Genomic DNA, 14,317 nt, shown 5'->3' with positions numbered 1-14,317 from the left:
CCTGAATTCACCCCAAAAGGAGCATCCATTACCAACCCCAGGCTTGAACTGCTCCCTGGCATCATCTCCTTCAGCAGCAGCAGCATCTCCTCCCTGGCAGAGACTGACCCACTGAGTGCAGAACCCAGAGGGGATTGGGGGAGATTCAGGGAGTTTTGGTGCAGACGCCGTTGCTATAGCAACACCCCAGGCCCCCAGGCAGCCCAGGAGGCTGCAGCCTCACACAGGGAGGCAGGAAAACGCTGCCGGGGAGGAGAGAGGACAGAAAATAGGTTATTTTTAGTACAGAAAGCCAGGGAAGGGAGGGGGGGATGAGGGTCCCCCCAGCAGCCCCCAGCCAGGGCTGTATGAGGCAGCTGCTCCAGCCCAGGGATGCTCAGGGCTGAGTCATGGGGAAAGATTTGCTGCCTTTTTTATTTTTTAAATAAATTAAAAATAAATCCTGCCAGCTCCCCCCCCAGCCAGACTGATGGCATCACAAAGCCAGCTGAGCAGGGCAGCTGGTAAAGGTCACCAGTTTTGCATGTGAAAATGATGCAGAAAGGTTGGTTTGCTTCTCTTTCCACTCCAGTCCCACGTGGTTTTTTAAAAAAATAAACCAAAAAAACCCCCACCCTGGCATTTAATAAATAAATAAATAAATAAATAAAGGGCTTGCAATGAAATAAAGGCATTAAAGCTTCTGTGATCCTTACAGCCATGGGAGAAAGAAAAGTAAATTTAAAAAAATACAGATAAGCTGATGGTGCTGGAGTTTCCTCTGTCCTATGGCCGTGGGCTCAGCAGGGGTTTGGTGGAGGTGACCATGTCCCCAGGATGTGGGGGGTCCCCAGGTCAGGGAAAGCCCCCTCCTCACACCTTCCCTTACAAGCCACAGCTGCATGCATTGTCATCTCTTAATTGCTTTATCTTGGAGATTAATTGGCTTTTTGGGATTTTAATTACTTGCCAGGCACAGAAGGGAACCTCGCCTGCCGGAACCAATCCCACCTGGCGTGGATCTTGATCCCTGTAAACTCAACACTATACAAATATATTTAAAAAAAAAAAGGCATTTCACCAACTCCTGATAAGCAGGTAATCAGCCAAGGGAAATGGAATAAATCCCACTGATCCTGCTCTTTCTTCAGAGCCAAGGAAGGATGGGAGGCAATGGGAATAAAGCTGGGAGTAAATCTCCCCCCACTCACCTGAATCTGCCTTTAAGTACATGATAAAGGGCATCAAGCTCCTGGGAAGGAGCCGCTTTGGTTGTGCTGCCAGTGGTTTAGATACAGGAATTACCTGCAGGGGATTAAAGGCAGGGGGAGAGGAGCTGCCCACCCATCACTCACCAGTCCTGGGGGAGCCCAGCTGCTGGGTGGGGGGTGCTGGGATGCTCAGGTGGCCCCACAAACACACGGGAAGGCAGGATAGCATCAAAATTTCTCCTTTAATAGCTGGATTGACCTGAGGATTTGTTCAGGCCGAGGTGGGCAGCCCTGCAGCCAGCAGAGGAGCTTGGGCTCTGCTCCATTCCCAGAGCCAGGCTGGCTCCTGGAAAACCTCCAGCCCTTTCTTTGTCAAGGGAAGAGTTAAAAACAGGGCAGCTGCTCCCTACAAACTTATTCACTCACCTCCGTGCAAAGAAACAGGGACCTGAAGCCCCCAGCCCTGCCCAACCTCTGCTCTGCACACACCTTAGAAAAATATATTTTTATTTAAATTTTCCTTTTTCTCCGTGGAGTTTTCTTCTCTCTCTCTGAATCTAGATCAAGGGATGGCTCTAGATCTTCAACCCATGCATGGATTTCTCTCCCGACCAAGAGTTAAAAGCCAGTCATTAACTACCTAATGCTAGAAAAGGCTGCATACAATATATGGCTTCTGCACCTACATCCAAAGGGGGGGGATGAGAGGAGTTGGGAAGCTCGTTTGTGCCAAAGCCAGGACAGGGAGGGTGGCAGAGGATGGGGACACAACTGGGGACCACATGCAGCTCAGCACAAAGCCAGGTTGGTGTCCAGCCTCTTCCCAATGCACCCAGAGATCCTTTGGTTTTACTTGTGCAGCACAAGGGTGGGGGCAGGGCTGGGGACCTCCAGTAAGGGGCTGGGTTGGGCCAGAGGGACCCCCAAAGCTCATCCCCCAGCTTTGCTCCCCTCTGCTAAGGGGACACGATGTGTCCAGGCTGTAGAACTGCTCCTGAGGTGGAGGGAGGGCTGCATTAACTCAGGAGCTTTGGGAATGAGGCAAGGACAAGCTGGTGAGTCCCATCAGCTCTTCTGTCTGGGGCCAACACGCCTCTCTGGAGCATCTTCCCCCCCCATCTGGGTCTGGGCCACAGGCCCCCCCAGGGCTGACACAGCATCAATGCCCATAGGACCCCCCTCTATCCCCAGGCTGCTGGAGAGCTCCCACAGAGCCATGGGACAGTGTGGATGATACACACAGCCACCTCATTTGGAGGCATTGTTCTCCTCCATTTCCATACCCAGGAGCTGCAGGACCATCACCCACACAATGCCAGGAGTTAGGAATTCCCCCCACAAGGGGAGCTCAGCTCCCTATGTGACACCAACGTAACATCCCCACCACTACAACAAATCACTTGTTGCAGTGCCAAGGAGCTCTGTGGCAACCAAAAGAGGAGAGGGATGGAGATGTCCAGGTCGGACAGGACTTTGAGCAACTGGTTCTAGTGGAAGGTGTCCCTGCCCATGCAGGGGGGTTGGAACTGGGTGATCTTTAAGGTCCCTTCCAACCTAAACCAGTCTAATTCTATATGATGGTACCTTCATCCCCTGGGTGGTTCCATCCTGCTCGAGTCCGCACCAGCGAGGGCCAAGCAAGCTCAGCAGTGGCTGGGGAGCGTCGGTTGCTCATGCAGGGAGTTGATGAACAGCTAAGAGCAGCAGATGGAGAATTCCAAGAAAAGCCACCCACTGGGTGGAAGTAGGCAGAGGCCGGGAAGACCCCAGCCCTTCCTCGCCACGCATGGTCAGGTCCCCCAGCCACCATCACCATCATCTTGGGTAGTAGTCATCTGGGACCCCCGAGAGATTGCGGAGCTTCAGAGCCGTGTCCACCGTTTTGATGTAGCCACTGATCACCTTCCTCATCTCGGGGGTGTAAGGGTCGTACTCCAGCTTCCTCAAGCCAGATCGCTTAAAGTTGCCGTCCTTCTGTCCCTCGACACAGAGCAGCCTGTCCTGGCAGGCCGTGATGCCCAGCAGTCCCACCATCCGCTGCAGCTGCACGAACAGGTCCCGCTTCAGGTCCTCAAAGTGAACTACCAGCACCTTCTTGCCGTAGCGCAGCCAGTCCAGGGTGTGGGTCGCCCACCACGGAGCGTAGTTGGCCACAAACTCTGGCCACTCTGGAAGGAGCAGAGGACATGGTTAGCAATGGAGCTGTCACCTCAAACCCTGGGCTCAGTTCTGGGCCACTGACAGCAAGAAGGATGTTGGAGCGTGTCCAGAGAAGGACAACAGAGCCAAGGAAGGGTCTGGAGCACAAGTGTTATGAGGAGCAGCTGAAGGAACTGAGGGTGTTCAGCCTGGGGAAAAGGAGGCTGAGGGGAGACCTTCTTAGTGGCTACAACTGCAGTGATAGGAAAAGCTGTGTCAGAGAAGGTTCAGATTGGATATTGGGAACTATTTCTTCCCAGTAGGGGTGTCAGGCCCTGGCACAGGCTGCCCAGGGCAGTGGTGGAGCCACCACCCCTGGAGGGGTTTCAAAGCCCTGTAGATGTGGTGCTGAGGGACATGGGGCAGTGGTGGCCTTGGCAGGGCTGGGGGAATGTTTGGACTCGATGGTCTTAAGTGTCTTTTCCAACCAAAATGATTCCATGATTCTCACATCCCCTGCATCCCACATTCCAGGGCCACATGCCTAGGCTGAAATCCTTCACTTATCCTTCCGGCTAATTGATCTTGCCGTAAAAAACAGGGAATAAAAGGGATAATGAAACATCAATAATAAGCCACAGCTCCCCTGGCAGGGCCGTGTACATCTACCTCATGATGCATAAAAGCTCCGGGTACCTGCCTCTTCCTCCCGTCCTCCCCACAAAACCAAGGCCTGATTAATAGCTTAATTGTACTTAATTCCCTGGAGAATCATTCAACACAGTCTCTGTTTCATTAAACAGACACAAGACAATTCACCTTGTGTAATCGTAGCACATAAAACTTTGCTTTGGAACCACTCCAGGGACAGTGTAAAATTAACGTGCTGGAGCCAAAGGGGGGTTCAGAGCCTGGGGCTCCATTAGGGCTGGGAATGGGGAGAGGGGAAGGGAAATCCCTCCTGATGCCAGGACAGGGCATGGCTTTTTTTTCCTCAAAATTGCCCCAAAATTAGTTCCTGGGAGCAGAAAATAGTTTGGGGAGCAGGGCTGGGGGGAGGAAGGGGAGCCCCATGGCCCCATCTGATTTACTCACTTTTAATCACTTTAACCCACCAGCTAATTACCCCGTACATCCTCCAGCAAGGATTTGGTGATGTGTTTGGATGTGTGGTCACACTGGAGAGTGCTGGGGTGGATAGAGGGAAAGGTCTCATCTGCCTGCCCCCCTTCCTCTGACACATGACACAAATGTGGGGGGGTTTGGGGCTGGGATAGCTCAGGAGGTTCCTGAGGTTCTGGGGTTCCTGCGAGGGGATTGTCCTGCATCCCCCTCCACACTGGATCTGCAATTCACAGTTGTCCTTTGGGATGCAGCAGATGGGGATTAAAAAACCAAAACAAACAAAAACACACCTCAGGAGAAGCTCATGACCCCCTTGGCAGGGGTGATGCAAGCCCAAGGACCTGCCCAGGGGGACAAGCCGCTGGTGGAACAGTGGGACATTTCCCATCCCTGGTTTTAGGGGGTGGGGCGGTGGGGAGAGCAGGGCTGGTCTCCAGGGCTGCAAGCACATGGTGATAATGAACTCCAGGCACATAACAGCAACAGCAGCAAGAGCTCCCCTTAAATAAACTTGGAATTAAGGGTAGCAGATGTTCAATCAAGCTAAATATTTTAACTCTTTCCAATGACGCCAATTCCACAACAGCGATTTGGAAATTGCTCTAATTAAGCAGCCTCCACAACACGCCTGGGGGTGGCAGTGGGAAGGCAGAGCTGAGGTGCTGCCTCCCATCCCCTCCTGACACCCTTCTGTGGGCAGGGTGGTCCTGCTGGGATCCAGCTTCAAACTCTGCATTGCCATGGAGATGCTGCAGCCCCACACCCATGCAAGTGCCCACCAGGTGATGGATACAGAAGGCTGATGGATACCTATATTTTTTTAACCTCTCTTTGGTCTCCTTCTGCCCAGCCAAGCATTCAGGCCAGCTGCCCTTAGCCTTGAAGAGCTGCTCCAAATAAGGGGCAAAGTTGGGTCCCTGCTGATCCAACTAATTCTCTCCTCATTGGCACCAGGTTGGACTTGTGTCCCTAGGTACTGCCACCTCTTTGCTGCTGCCTTTGTGACCCAACACAGCAACAAAGAGCATCTTGACTTCTCCATCCATCCCATTCCAGCCATGCAGGAGCTCTCATCCATGCTAGATGGATGCTGCAAGTGGAAGCCCAGAAGATGCTCTTCCAACGTGGGAACCCCAAAGGAATGGGGAGCTAGACCTAGGTTCTGCTGAGCTTTAACAACAAGCTTTAAGCTCCACCAGCCAGGCTGGAGACCACCCAAATCCCATGGGAGCAGGACCAGCCTACCTTTGCCCTTCCAGTGGGCATGAGCAGCGAAGCCGATGTGTCCCCCGTATTTGCGGTTGAACTCGGCCATCAGAGCCTTGTAGGGGTTCCTGATGAGCAGGATGGCTGAGTCGAAGGATTCGATCTCCTTCTGGCCACTTTCGTGGGTTTTGATGCAAATGGTCCTCCCACTTCTCCAGTGGTCCCGCTCGCCCTTGAACCCTGCAACGGAGCAAGTGGGCGCCCCTGGGAATCAAAATGATCCAAGGGGAAAGGAAAGGGCTTGAGGGGGGGGATATCAGCTTGCAAAGTTGGATAAATGCTGCTGGGGCTGGAAGCAGACTCTGCAGCCCTCTCCCAGGTGGAATTACTAGTAGTGTAAAAATCCCTGTACACAATGGGGGGCAGCAGGAAGGGGGGCAAGCAGGCCCCACACCATGGACAGCAACGCCCAGTTCTTCAAGATTTGCCAAATTCAGCCTTTCAAGGATGGAGATGGCACCAGGACCTTCTCCCTGCCCAAGTGGGACTGGTGCACCCCTGGCAATGAACCCTTCTCTCACCTTTGTTGTAGAGGGACCCATCGAAGTAGTAGCTGCCGGTGTAGAAGCCGGTGGCCAGCTCAATCAGGTGACGTGCCCAGGTGTTGCCAGCCCCAGGGAAGCTGGCCAGGGCCACCAGCTGCTTGGCACGGGTGGGAAGAAACCTCCTGTCCATGCAGCGGTTGTCTGCAGTGAGAACCACCCAAGGGACATGGTAACTTTTTAACGGAAGCTCCTTCCCAGGAAGGGCTTGGGAAGGCGGTGCCGGCAGCAGGCGGGACGAGCCCGGTGCCTCCTCACCTTGCACTTGGGTCTGGTAGACCAGGAGGAACTCGGCGCTGCCGCAGCTCTCGAACTCCTCCCCGGGGCACTTCTGGGCACAGAGCTGCTCGTCCTCACGCTCGTGCAGGGTGAAGAGTGTGGTGGGGAAACCGCAGTGGCAGGAGGTCCAAGCCAGGGCTGACAGCGGGTACTCCTGCAGGGATGGGTGCAGGGCAGCCGGGGGCACCGGCCCCCACCCAGACCCTGCCTCTGCCCTGCACCCCTCCTCCCCACCCCGGCCCCTAAGCAGCACAGGGTGCTCCAGCATCCCTCCAGCTCTGGAAGAGCTCTCCCTTTCTTTTCCTCCACCTGATAATTCATCCAGTTGTAATCAACAAATCCTCCAGCAATGCCCCTGCCAGCCTTGCCCCTGCCTGCTGGTGGGCCACATGCCCCTGCCTGCTGGTGGGCCACATGCCCCTGCAGCATCCCTGGCCCAGAGCAGGACCCTGCGACGCTCCTGCAGAAACCCCCGGGAGCAGGAGCGAAGTGGGTACATCAAAGCGTGATTCTGACAATTAAGATTTCAATAATTAAGCTTTCCACCCACCCCCCCAGTACCTTCTCCGTGCAGAAGTCCACACACTTGTCCACTGACATGTTCAGCATGAGCTGGCTGACGGGCAAAGCGATGGAGAGGTTGTCTGGCCGGCGGAAGCACCCCCGGAAGATCGCGCTGCCGTCTGCAAGGGAAGAGAGGCCCCGGCAGCACTGAGAGCCATGCTGGCCTGGCACCAGAAGCAGGGGCTGCACCCCAAAAATGCTGCTGCTGCCACCCTGCGTGCCCCAGGCTCAGGAGCCAGAGCGTCTGTGTGCCCTGGTGTCCCCATCCCTGTCCCCCACCTCTGGCCGTGAGGTGATCCCCAACATGCTCGCCCGGCTGCTTACGGTGCAAAATCAAGGCAAAATTCCCAGCAGCAAAGCTGGGTTTATATTTTCCTCCTTAGTTTTATCAGCTCAGGCTGCAGGAGGGACAGAGCCAGCAAGGAGAGCAGGGTGGGGGCTCCAATCAGAAAAGAATCCTGTTCTGTTCTGTTCTATTCTATTCTATTCTATTCTATTCTATTCTATTCTATTCTATTCTTATTCCTGTTCTATTCCTATTCCACTTGCCTTCTAAACCAGGATCCCAGTGGTTTAAAGGAGAAAACTCCCCCGACTGGCACCACAAACTCCCAAACCACCTTTCCAGAGCTGTGATTCAGCGTGGGAATGCCAGGACTCACTCCCGCTGGCACCACAAGGGGGTCCCCCCATTCCAGATGGAGCCAGATCCATGCCACCAACTCACATCTCCGGGCGGACTCCTGGGCCAGCTCCAGGCGGTAGACGGAGAGGCGGTTGGCGCCGCCGCAGAGGTTGCTCCTCTCTCCCTTGCATTCCATGTTGCACTCGGACTCGCTGGCGTTCGGCGCCTGGATCTTGTGCCCACAGTAACACTCGGCGCCGAATTCCAGCCCTGCGTAGAGGTAGCCCCTGGGGAGAGGGAGATGGGGGCTCAGCACGTTCCCAGGCATCCCTCTGGCTCCGTGGGTTTTGCAGGAGCATCCCTGCTGCAGCAGCAGCTCACACCCAGTGCTGCAACCCGAGGGTGCCTTGTGGGACTAGATGATCATTCTAGGTCCCTTCCAACTGCAAATACTTTATCCTACCCTAATTCTATTCCATCCCATTCTAATTCCATCCTATCCTTATTTTACTCTATTATATCCTATCCTTATTCTAGCCCAAATCTATCCTAACCTAATTCTGTCCTTATTCTATCCTATCCCAGTGTGGAGCAGCTGGCTTGGCTCACAGACAAGTCCATCTCATGAGCACCTTGAGGAGGATGAGCCCTTGGCAGGGACGTCTCCCTGCTGGGTGATGGCCCTTTGCAGGGGTGTCCCCAGGTGCTGCAGGACCCTGCAGGGGTGAGTTTTGGCTCCAAGGGAGTTCGGAAACGTCGAAGTGCCAGGGGTGCCACCCTGCACAGGCTGTGGTTAGAGCACATCCTTCAGGTACCATCAGGGAACGGAGAAAACTGCCCAAGGGATCCATGTGTCTCACCAGCTGCAGTTTGGGAAGCTCTGGGGAGGGTGTTTTGGTGGGGTCAGCCCTGGGCAGATGGAAGCACCCAAGGCTCCCCCCAGCACCTTTACACCCTGCTGTCCCATGTGAGGATGGACCCCATGATCCCCTCTGATGTTTTTCCATCCCCAGGGGAAACTGGGGTCCTGGAAAGCACCAGTGAATTTAAAATAAAAAATTAAAAAAAAAATTAAAATAATTAAAAATTTAAGAAAATAAATAAGCAATATAAAAATAAAAATAAAAAATTAAAATTAGAAACAAAAATAAAACAAAAAACATAAAATATAAAAATTACCATAAAATAAAACATAATAAAATGAAATAAAAATCCAAAGGAAGGTGGGGAGGAGCCGGTGGGGCAGGGCAGGGGGAGGGCAGGGAGGCTGGTGGGTGTGGGAAGCCCTGGAGCTGCGGTGTCTCCTCCTACCGCTCGGCACAGTTGTCCTGGCAACGGAAGACTGTCATCTTCTTGTAGTCGAAGAAGGACACGCCGCGCAGCGCCCGCCGGCGAGTGTTGTCCACGTAGCAGCCGATGTATCTTGCTGGGGGGAGGGCAGAGGAGACAGGGAGTAAGAACCAGCCAGGGCTGAGCCCATGATTCCCACCCCCCTCTTTTCATTTTTCCTTACACAGGGATGTCCAGCAACGCGCCCTCCTTGTCTGTGGCAGAAACACCTCCTCTGGGTACAACATTCTCCTGCACACCCTGGGAGGGGAGGTGGGTACAGCCCAGAAACACCCACTGCTGTTAGGAAGGGTTTGCACCAAGGCTTCTCCTCTCTGTCCTGTTCCTTCCCACAGGCCTCAAAACTGAGCAAAGTGGCTCCAAAAAGAGATGAGTTACATGGTAAAATAGCCTGTCCCCTTCCCTCTGGAGTCACTGTCCCAGGAGGTATCTAAAAGCCATGCAGATGTGGTGCTGAGGCACACGGTGCAGTGGTGGCCCTGGCAGTGCTGGGTTAAAGGCTGGACCTGATGATCTTAAACGTCTTTTCCTACCCAAACGATTTAATGATTCTGTGTGAGATTCAAAAAGGGAAGCAGTATTCCCAGACCACCTACAAGCAGCTAAATCAGTGATGCCCAAGCCCCACATCCCCGCCAGCCCCCGCTGTGGCTGGGCAGGGGTGGCACTGCTGGAGGTTAATTGGGGTGGACACATCTCATACGGCTGGGGACAGGAGTGGCTGCGTGGGGGGGGTTCTGGTGACTGACACTCAGGCTCATGAACCATCTGGTGAGGACTCACTACACGTCAGTTCACATTAATGGAGCAACGTGGCCACAGGCACCTCACAAAGGCTCCCGGAGACCCCCCTGCATGGGGGCACAGTGGGAAAACCCCTTTTCATCTCACTTTCACATGAGAATATCCCTTAACCACCACGAGCCATTTTCCACCCACTTCCAAGCCTGGACTGTGCATCTTGCCTGGATGACTGTGAGCACAGACCTGCCAGGGGCAGAGGAGGAACCACCCATGTGCCAGGAGCCACCTGGGCCAGGGGGCCAAGCCTGGCTCAGCACCACAATCCTCATAAAACCCCCATTTTTCCATGGGATTGGGGGTTCCCATTTTTGTTTGTGGTTTGGTTTTTTTTTCCAAGCAGGAACACCTGCTCTTACACACCCCCTGCTCCCTGCTGCAGCTCCCAGCCTGGGATGCTCAGGGAATTGCTCCAAGCCCCACAGAGCAGCTCCAGAGGAAATCCCAGCTTGGAGCACAAGATTGCTCAGGCAAAACAACCTCCACAGGCTCCCCACAGACCTGCATCCCCCCCCACCCCCGAGATTTTACCAACCCTGGGACTCAGGAGAGGAGGGCAAGCAGCAACAGGCAGAGAAGAGCCCGGCAGCATCCCAGTACCTCCCCAGTTGCTCCCTCTTTCAGTTCCCAGCTGAGCTTCCTCTACTGGGTGATGCTGCAACTCGTGCCCTGAGTGCTGAGACACAGAATCAGAGAATCACAGAATCCAGGGCTGGTTTGGGTCCTTCTCTGAGGAACCTGTTGCAGCGTCTCACCACCCTCCTAGTGAAGAATTTCTCCCTAATGTATAACCTCAACCTCCCCTCTTCCAGTTTAAGGCTGCTGCCGTGGCTGTGCTGGAGCAATAACCTGGATTGCTCCTCCTTGCCATCCCACTCCTTTAAGGACCAAAGGCTTTCACCAGAAGCAGGAGATGCTCCTTCAGAGCCAAGCAGAGGGGGCGACACAGGGTGTGTTGGGGTGGGGTTTGCCAGCTCTGGGTGCTCATATGTGCCAAGGAAAAACCACTGGGATGCAAAAGCCCTGCTGGGCAGTTCTTGGCCACCCAAACAGAGCGATTTGGTCTGTGAACGGCTGCCTTTGGGATAAATAGTTGACATTTTAAAAGTCAATGAGAGCTACTACAGCTGCTTCTCCTTGCTCATTAATAACGGGGCTGCCCGGCAGCACAGTGGCCAGGCAGGGATCTCCCAGCTCCAGAGGCCAAACCCCAGCCCTGCTTGCACCCCAGGCAGCCCCTGCCTCAACAGGCAACCACAGGATAAGTCTGTTTGTAACGTTCATCAGGGCCAAAAGAATGAAAACTGAATTTGGCCCGTGGCAGAGCTGAAGGATGGGATGGTGCTGGGGTGCAGCATCTCCTCATCCAGCTTCCTGAAGAGTGCCCATCCCAGCAAGGAGCTCAGAGCCTGACAATGCACAAGTGGGAGAGAGAAAACGGGAAAAGGAAAGTGGATTATAAGCACTTGGGGAGGGAGGGAGGAGAGGATCTTTCTGGGAACATCCTCCGGACCAGCAGTCTCCAAAGCGGGGTGCTGCACCCTGAGGGATGCAGGAAGGAAATCTTACCCCCGGGGTAGCAGGAGCAGGATTATACATAAACACACATCTGCCGGGGGCACATACTTGGCAATGTGTTCCTGGCAGGACTGCACAACCAAACCAGCTCAGAGACAACTGCCCCAGCACAGGAGGCTTTCCAAGAGCAGGGACCCCCCTCCCTGGACACACCTGTCCCAAACTCTTACCTCTGTCCTCCTCCTTCTCACGGCCGCTCCTGCCCCTGAGCACCCGGCTCCGGTTGCTGCCGTAGTCTCCGCCTTTGCCCCTTTCCGCCGGCCCCTTGGAGGTGCTTTTGAACCAGGGCCCGTGTCGCCGTCCCCTCTCCGGCATCGTGGCCGCCGCCTTGAAGCCGCGGCTCAGCTCCATCACCCCCAGGTAGGGCAGCCCCGGCCCCTCCCCGGCCCCAGCCCCGCGCTGGCTCCCCGGCACCGTGGCTTCCCCGGAAAATCCCGAATGCAGGAAAACCAAACTGCCAGCTGCCAGGTAGAGAGCCAGCAGCGTGAAAAAACGCACGGGTCTGCGCCGAAAATACCGCTGGAGTTTTACCAAGAACTTGGCCATAGCGTCTTCATCCCTTCCCCGGCAGCCGGCGCCGCGGGGGAGCTGCTCTCTGGCCCCAGGGATGCTCCAAGGGGAATTCTGCACACCCCAACCCCCGTCTGGAGTTGTCTCCTGGGCTGCCCTGAAAGCGCAGGGGTGAAGCTGTGCAGAGCTGTTGCCCGACCCCCAGAAAAATCCAGGAGGGCTGGGGAAGGCGGCAGGGCTGGATTTTGAGCCCCCCCCCCCAGCAGTACACGGGGCGGGGGTTTCTCTGGCACGGGCTGTCACTGCCCTCCCAGGTTTATTCTCCTCCCGGCAAAGCCCCCCGGCCGTGCCCCAGCGCCTGGGCTGACGGAGGGATCATGTTAAGGAAATCGAGGGTTTGAAGGTGATTTGAAAGCCGATGAGCTGACGCAGCTCTTCCCGCCGGCCTTTCCGCTCTCGCCAGCATCGCTCCGGTGGCAGCGGCACCGAAGCCCTTTCAGGCAAAGAATGGAAAGTCCCTGGACGCCTCTGGGGACCTGAAATGCTGCCTGGGACCCTTTGTCTGAGGAATTCAGCTCATTGTCCGGGTAAGAAACCTCCACCTGCAAGGCAAAGAGAAAGGCACACTTAGGAAAGCAGCCCAGGACAGGAGGAGGATGGATGTCCCCATCCCCCCGCAGGGGGAGGAAGGATGCCCAGGGTCTTCCTCACCTCTCAGCCCTGCAGAAGGGCAGCTCAATCTACCCTCCCAGCACAGGGATGGGGACATGTGGGAGTGAAGCTGGCTGCAGGCAGCTGGCCACCCCACGGTGGTTCCTGCAGGGCTCTGCCACCTACCCCCACGGCTGCATTTCAGCCCCTCAGGCCCCCAGGGAGGCTTTTGCAGCCATCAGGGCTGAGGAACCCTCTGTTCTCCAGCCTGGACCATCCTCAGCCACATCCTGCCAGCCTGGATCAACGTGGAGCTGCCCTGGGAATGCCACAGCCAGGGACATCCAGGGACATCCCTCAGCACAGGGAGGGAAGGCAATCCTCAGGAAGGGATGGTCCCCTCCAGCCCCCTCAGGAGCTTTTCCTTTGGTGGGATTTCTCTCCCCTAAGGCCCCCAGCTATGGAGGATTTGCTCCAGCCCTGCCCAGGACAAACCTACACCAGGTTACACGGTGGGAAATGCCACTGTCACCACACCCTGCCAGCATATCAGTGGGGACAGGACCAGCCCCGTGCCTGGGTGTGCTGCTTGTCATGGATTCATCTTATTTTAGGAAAGTAGAGGAAAATAAATGGAAAGACAAAGTGCCATTAGTTTAATGGCCTTTATGTTCCTGCCATCTGTCTTCAGTTGATTAAATAAAAAATATCGGTGGAACATATGGCATGAATTATACATCAGTATTTTAATTTGCATTCCAATAGTGGTTATTGGGATACCTCTGGCTCCGCTGGGTGAACTTTTGAGGAGCTCAGGGCTGGGCAGAAGGCATGGGATTGATTGCTGGTATGGCACAAGCCACTCGGGCTGCCCCAAACCACTCCCCCCCAGTCACGCTGGGGCCAACACAGCCTGAGTAAGGGCTGAGTAAGCTCAGAGTAGCAGCTGAGCAAGGAGACTCCTTGCTATCCAGGCTTTTGCATCTGCAGACACCTCTGTGGTGGGACAGACATCAGAAATTAAAGACCCTTCGTTATATTCCAGGCTTCTTTGCCATAGGACAAAGGTCCTGCCAGGCTATGGCAAGGAAGCACAGCATATAAAGAAGGGGCTTAAATTACTATCATTAAACCGTCTGCAGCTCATCCTTCTCCATCACAAACCACAGAGTCACAGGTCAATTACTGCACATTTGCATATATTCCATTAATGCTTCTGCTAATTGTCTGGAGGAGATAATGCACTCAGCCCAGGGGTCCCTGCCTGGCTACTGGTTATAAACAGCAAGTGCAGCAAATCAAACCAGCACCAGTGCTCCCTGTATCAGGCGAGGCTTGGTACACTGGGGGCTGGCTGTGCACCCACCTTGCTCCTCCAGACCCCCTTGGCACCCAGAGCCAAAACAGGAGCATCTCCCACTTTGCACCATTACAAGAAGGCAGCGGGTGCAGCTGGGATGGGGGTGCTGGTTCCTCACCAACCTCCATCACCAAACTCCTGCCAGGAGCCCAGATCCTTGTCCCAGCAGCAGGATGCCCAGCTGAGCACCCAACCCACCTCCCTCTGCAGCAGCAGAGAGCTCTGCCCTCAGGCTGGGGGCTCTGCAATTGCTGTGGAGCCAAGAAAAAACTCATTAATTTCCAAGATTTATCTTCCCCCCAGTTCCCAAGCAGAGCCAGTGTGTGGAGAGGTGGGC

The 14,317-nt window shown here is 55.0% G+C and overlaps 1 protein-coding gene across 1 annotated transcript; it reads right to left on the bottom strand.

Moving 5' to 3' along the window:
* Nucleotides 1-1,127: 1,127 nt before the first annotated feature.
* On the bottom strand, nt 1,128-12,335 carry WSCD2 (WSC domain containing 2). The gene is made up of 8 exons (XM_051634094.1): nt 11,630-12,335; nt 9,042-9,156; nt 7,833-8,017; nt 7,103-7,224; nt 6,521-6,695; nt 6,242-6,406; nt 5,700-5,900; nt 1,128-3,358 (listed from the first exon to the last, which is right to left on the bottom strand). The coding sequence occupies exons 1-8, from the start codon at nt 12,003-12,005 to the stop codon at nt 3,006-3,008; spliced, it is 1,692 nt and encodes a 563-aa protein (XP_051490054.1). The 5' UTR covers nt 12,006-12,335; the 3' UTR covers nt 1,128-3,005.
* Nucleotides 12,336-14,317: the final 1,982 nt, after the last annotated feature.

The sequence above is a fragment of the Apus apus genome, chromosome 16 (genome assembly GCF_020740795.1).
Source record: "Apus apus isolate bApuApu2 chromosome 16, bApuApu2.pri.cur, whole genome shotgun sequence".
In the NCBI taxonomy this organism is placed as follows: Eukaryota; Metazoa; Chordata; class Aves; order Apodiformes; family Apodidae; genus Apus; species Apus apus.
Note: the sequence above shows the minus strand (reverse complement) of the source record. Positions and strands in the feature narration are given on the sequence as shown.

Bases quoted from the DNA above. Each gene is read 5' to 3' on its own strand.
- WSCD2 (XM_051634094.1), bottom strand. From the start codon at position 12,005: ATGGCCAAGTTCTTGGTAAAACTCCAGCGGTATTTTCGGCGCAGACCC. The intron at 9,157-11,629 runs GTAAGAGTTTGG...CCCTCCCCCCAG, and splicing joins TGAGAAGGAGGAGGACAGAG to CAAGATACATCGGCTGCTAC. The intron at 7,225-7,832 runs GTGAGTTGGTGG...CTTCCCTTGCAG, and splicing joins CCAGGAGTCCGCCCGGAGAT to ACGGCAGCGCGATCTTCCGG.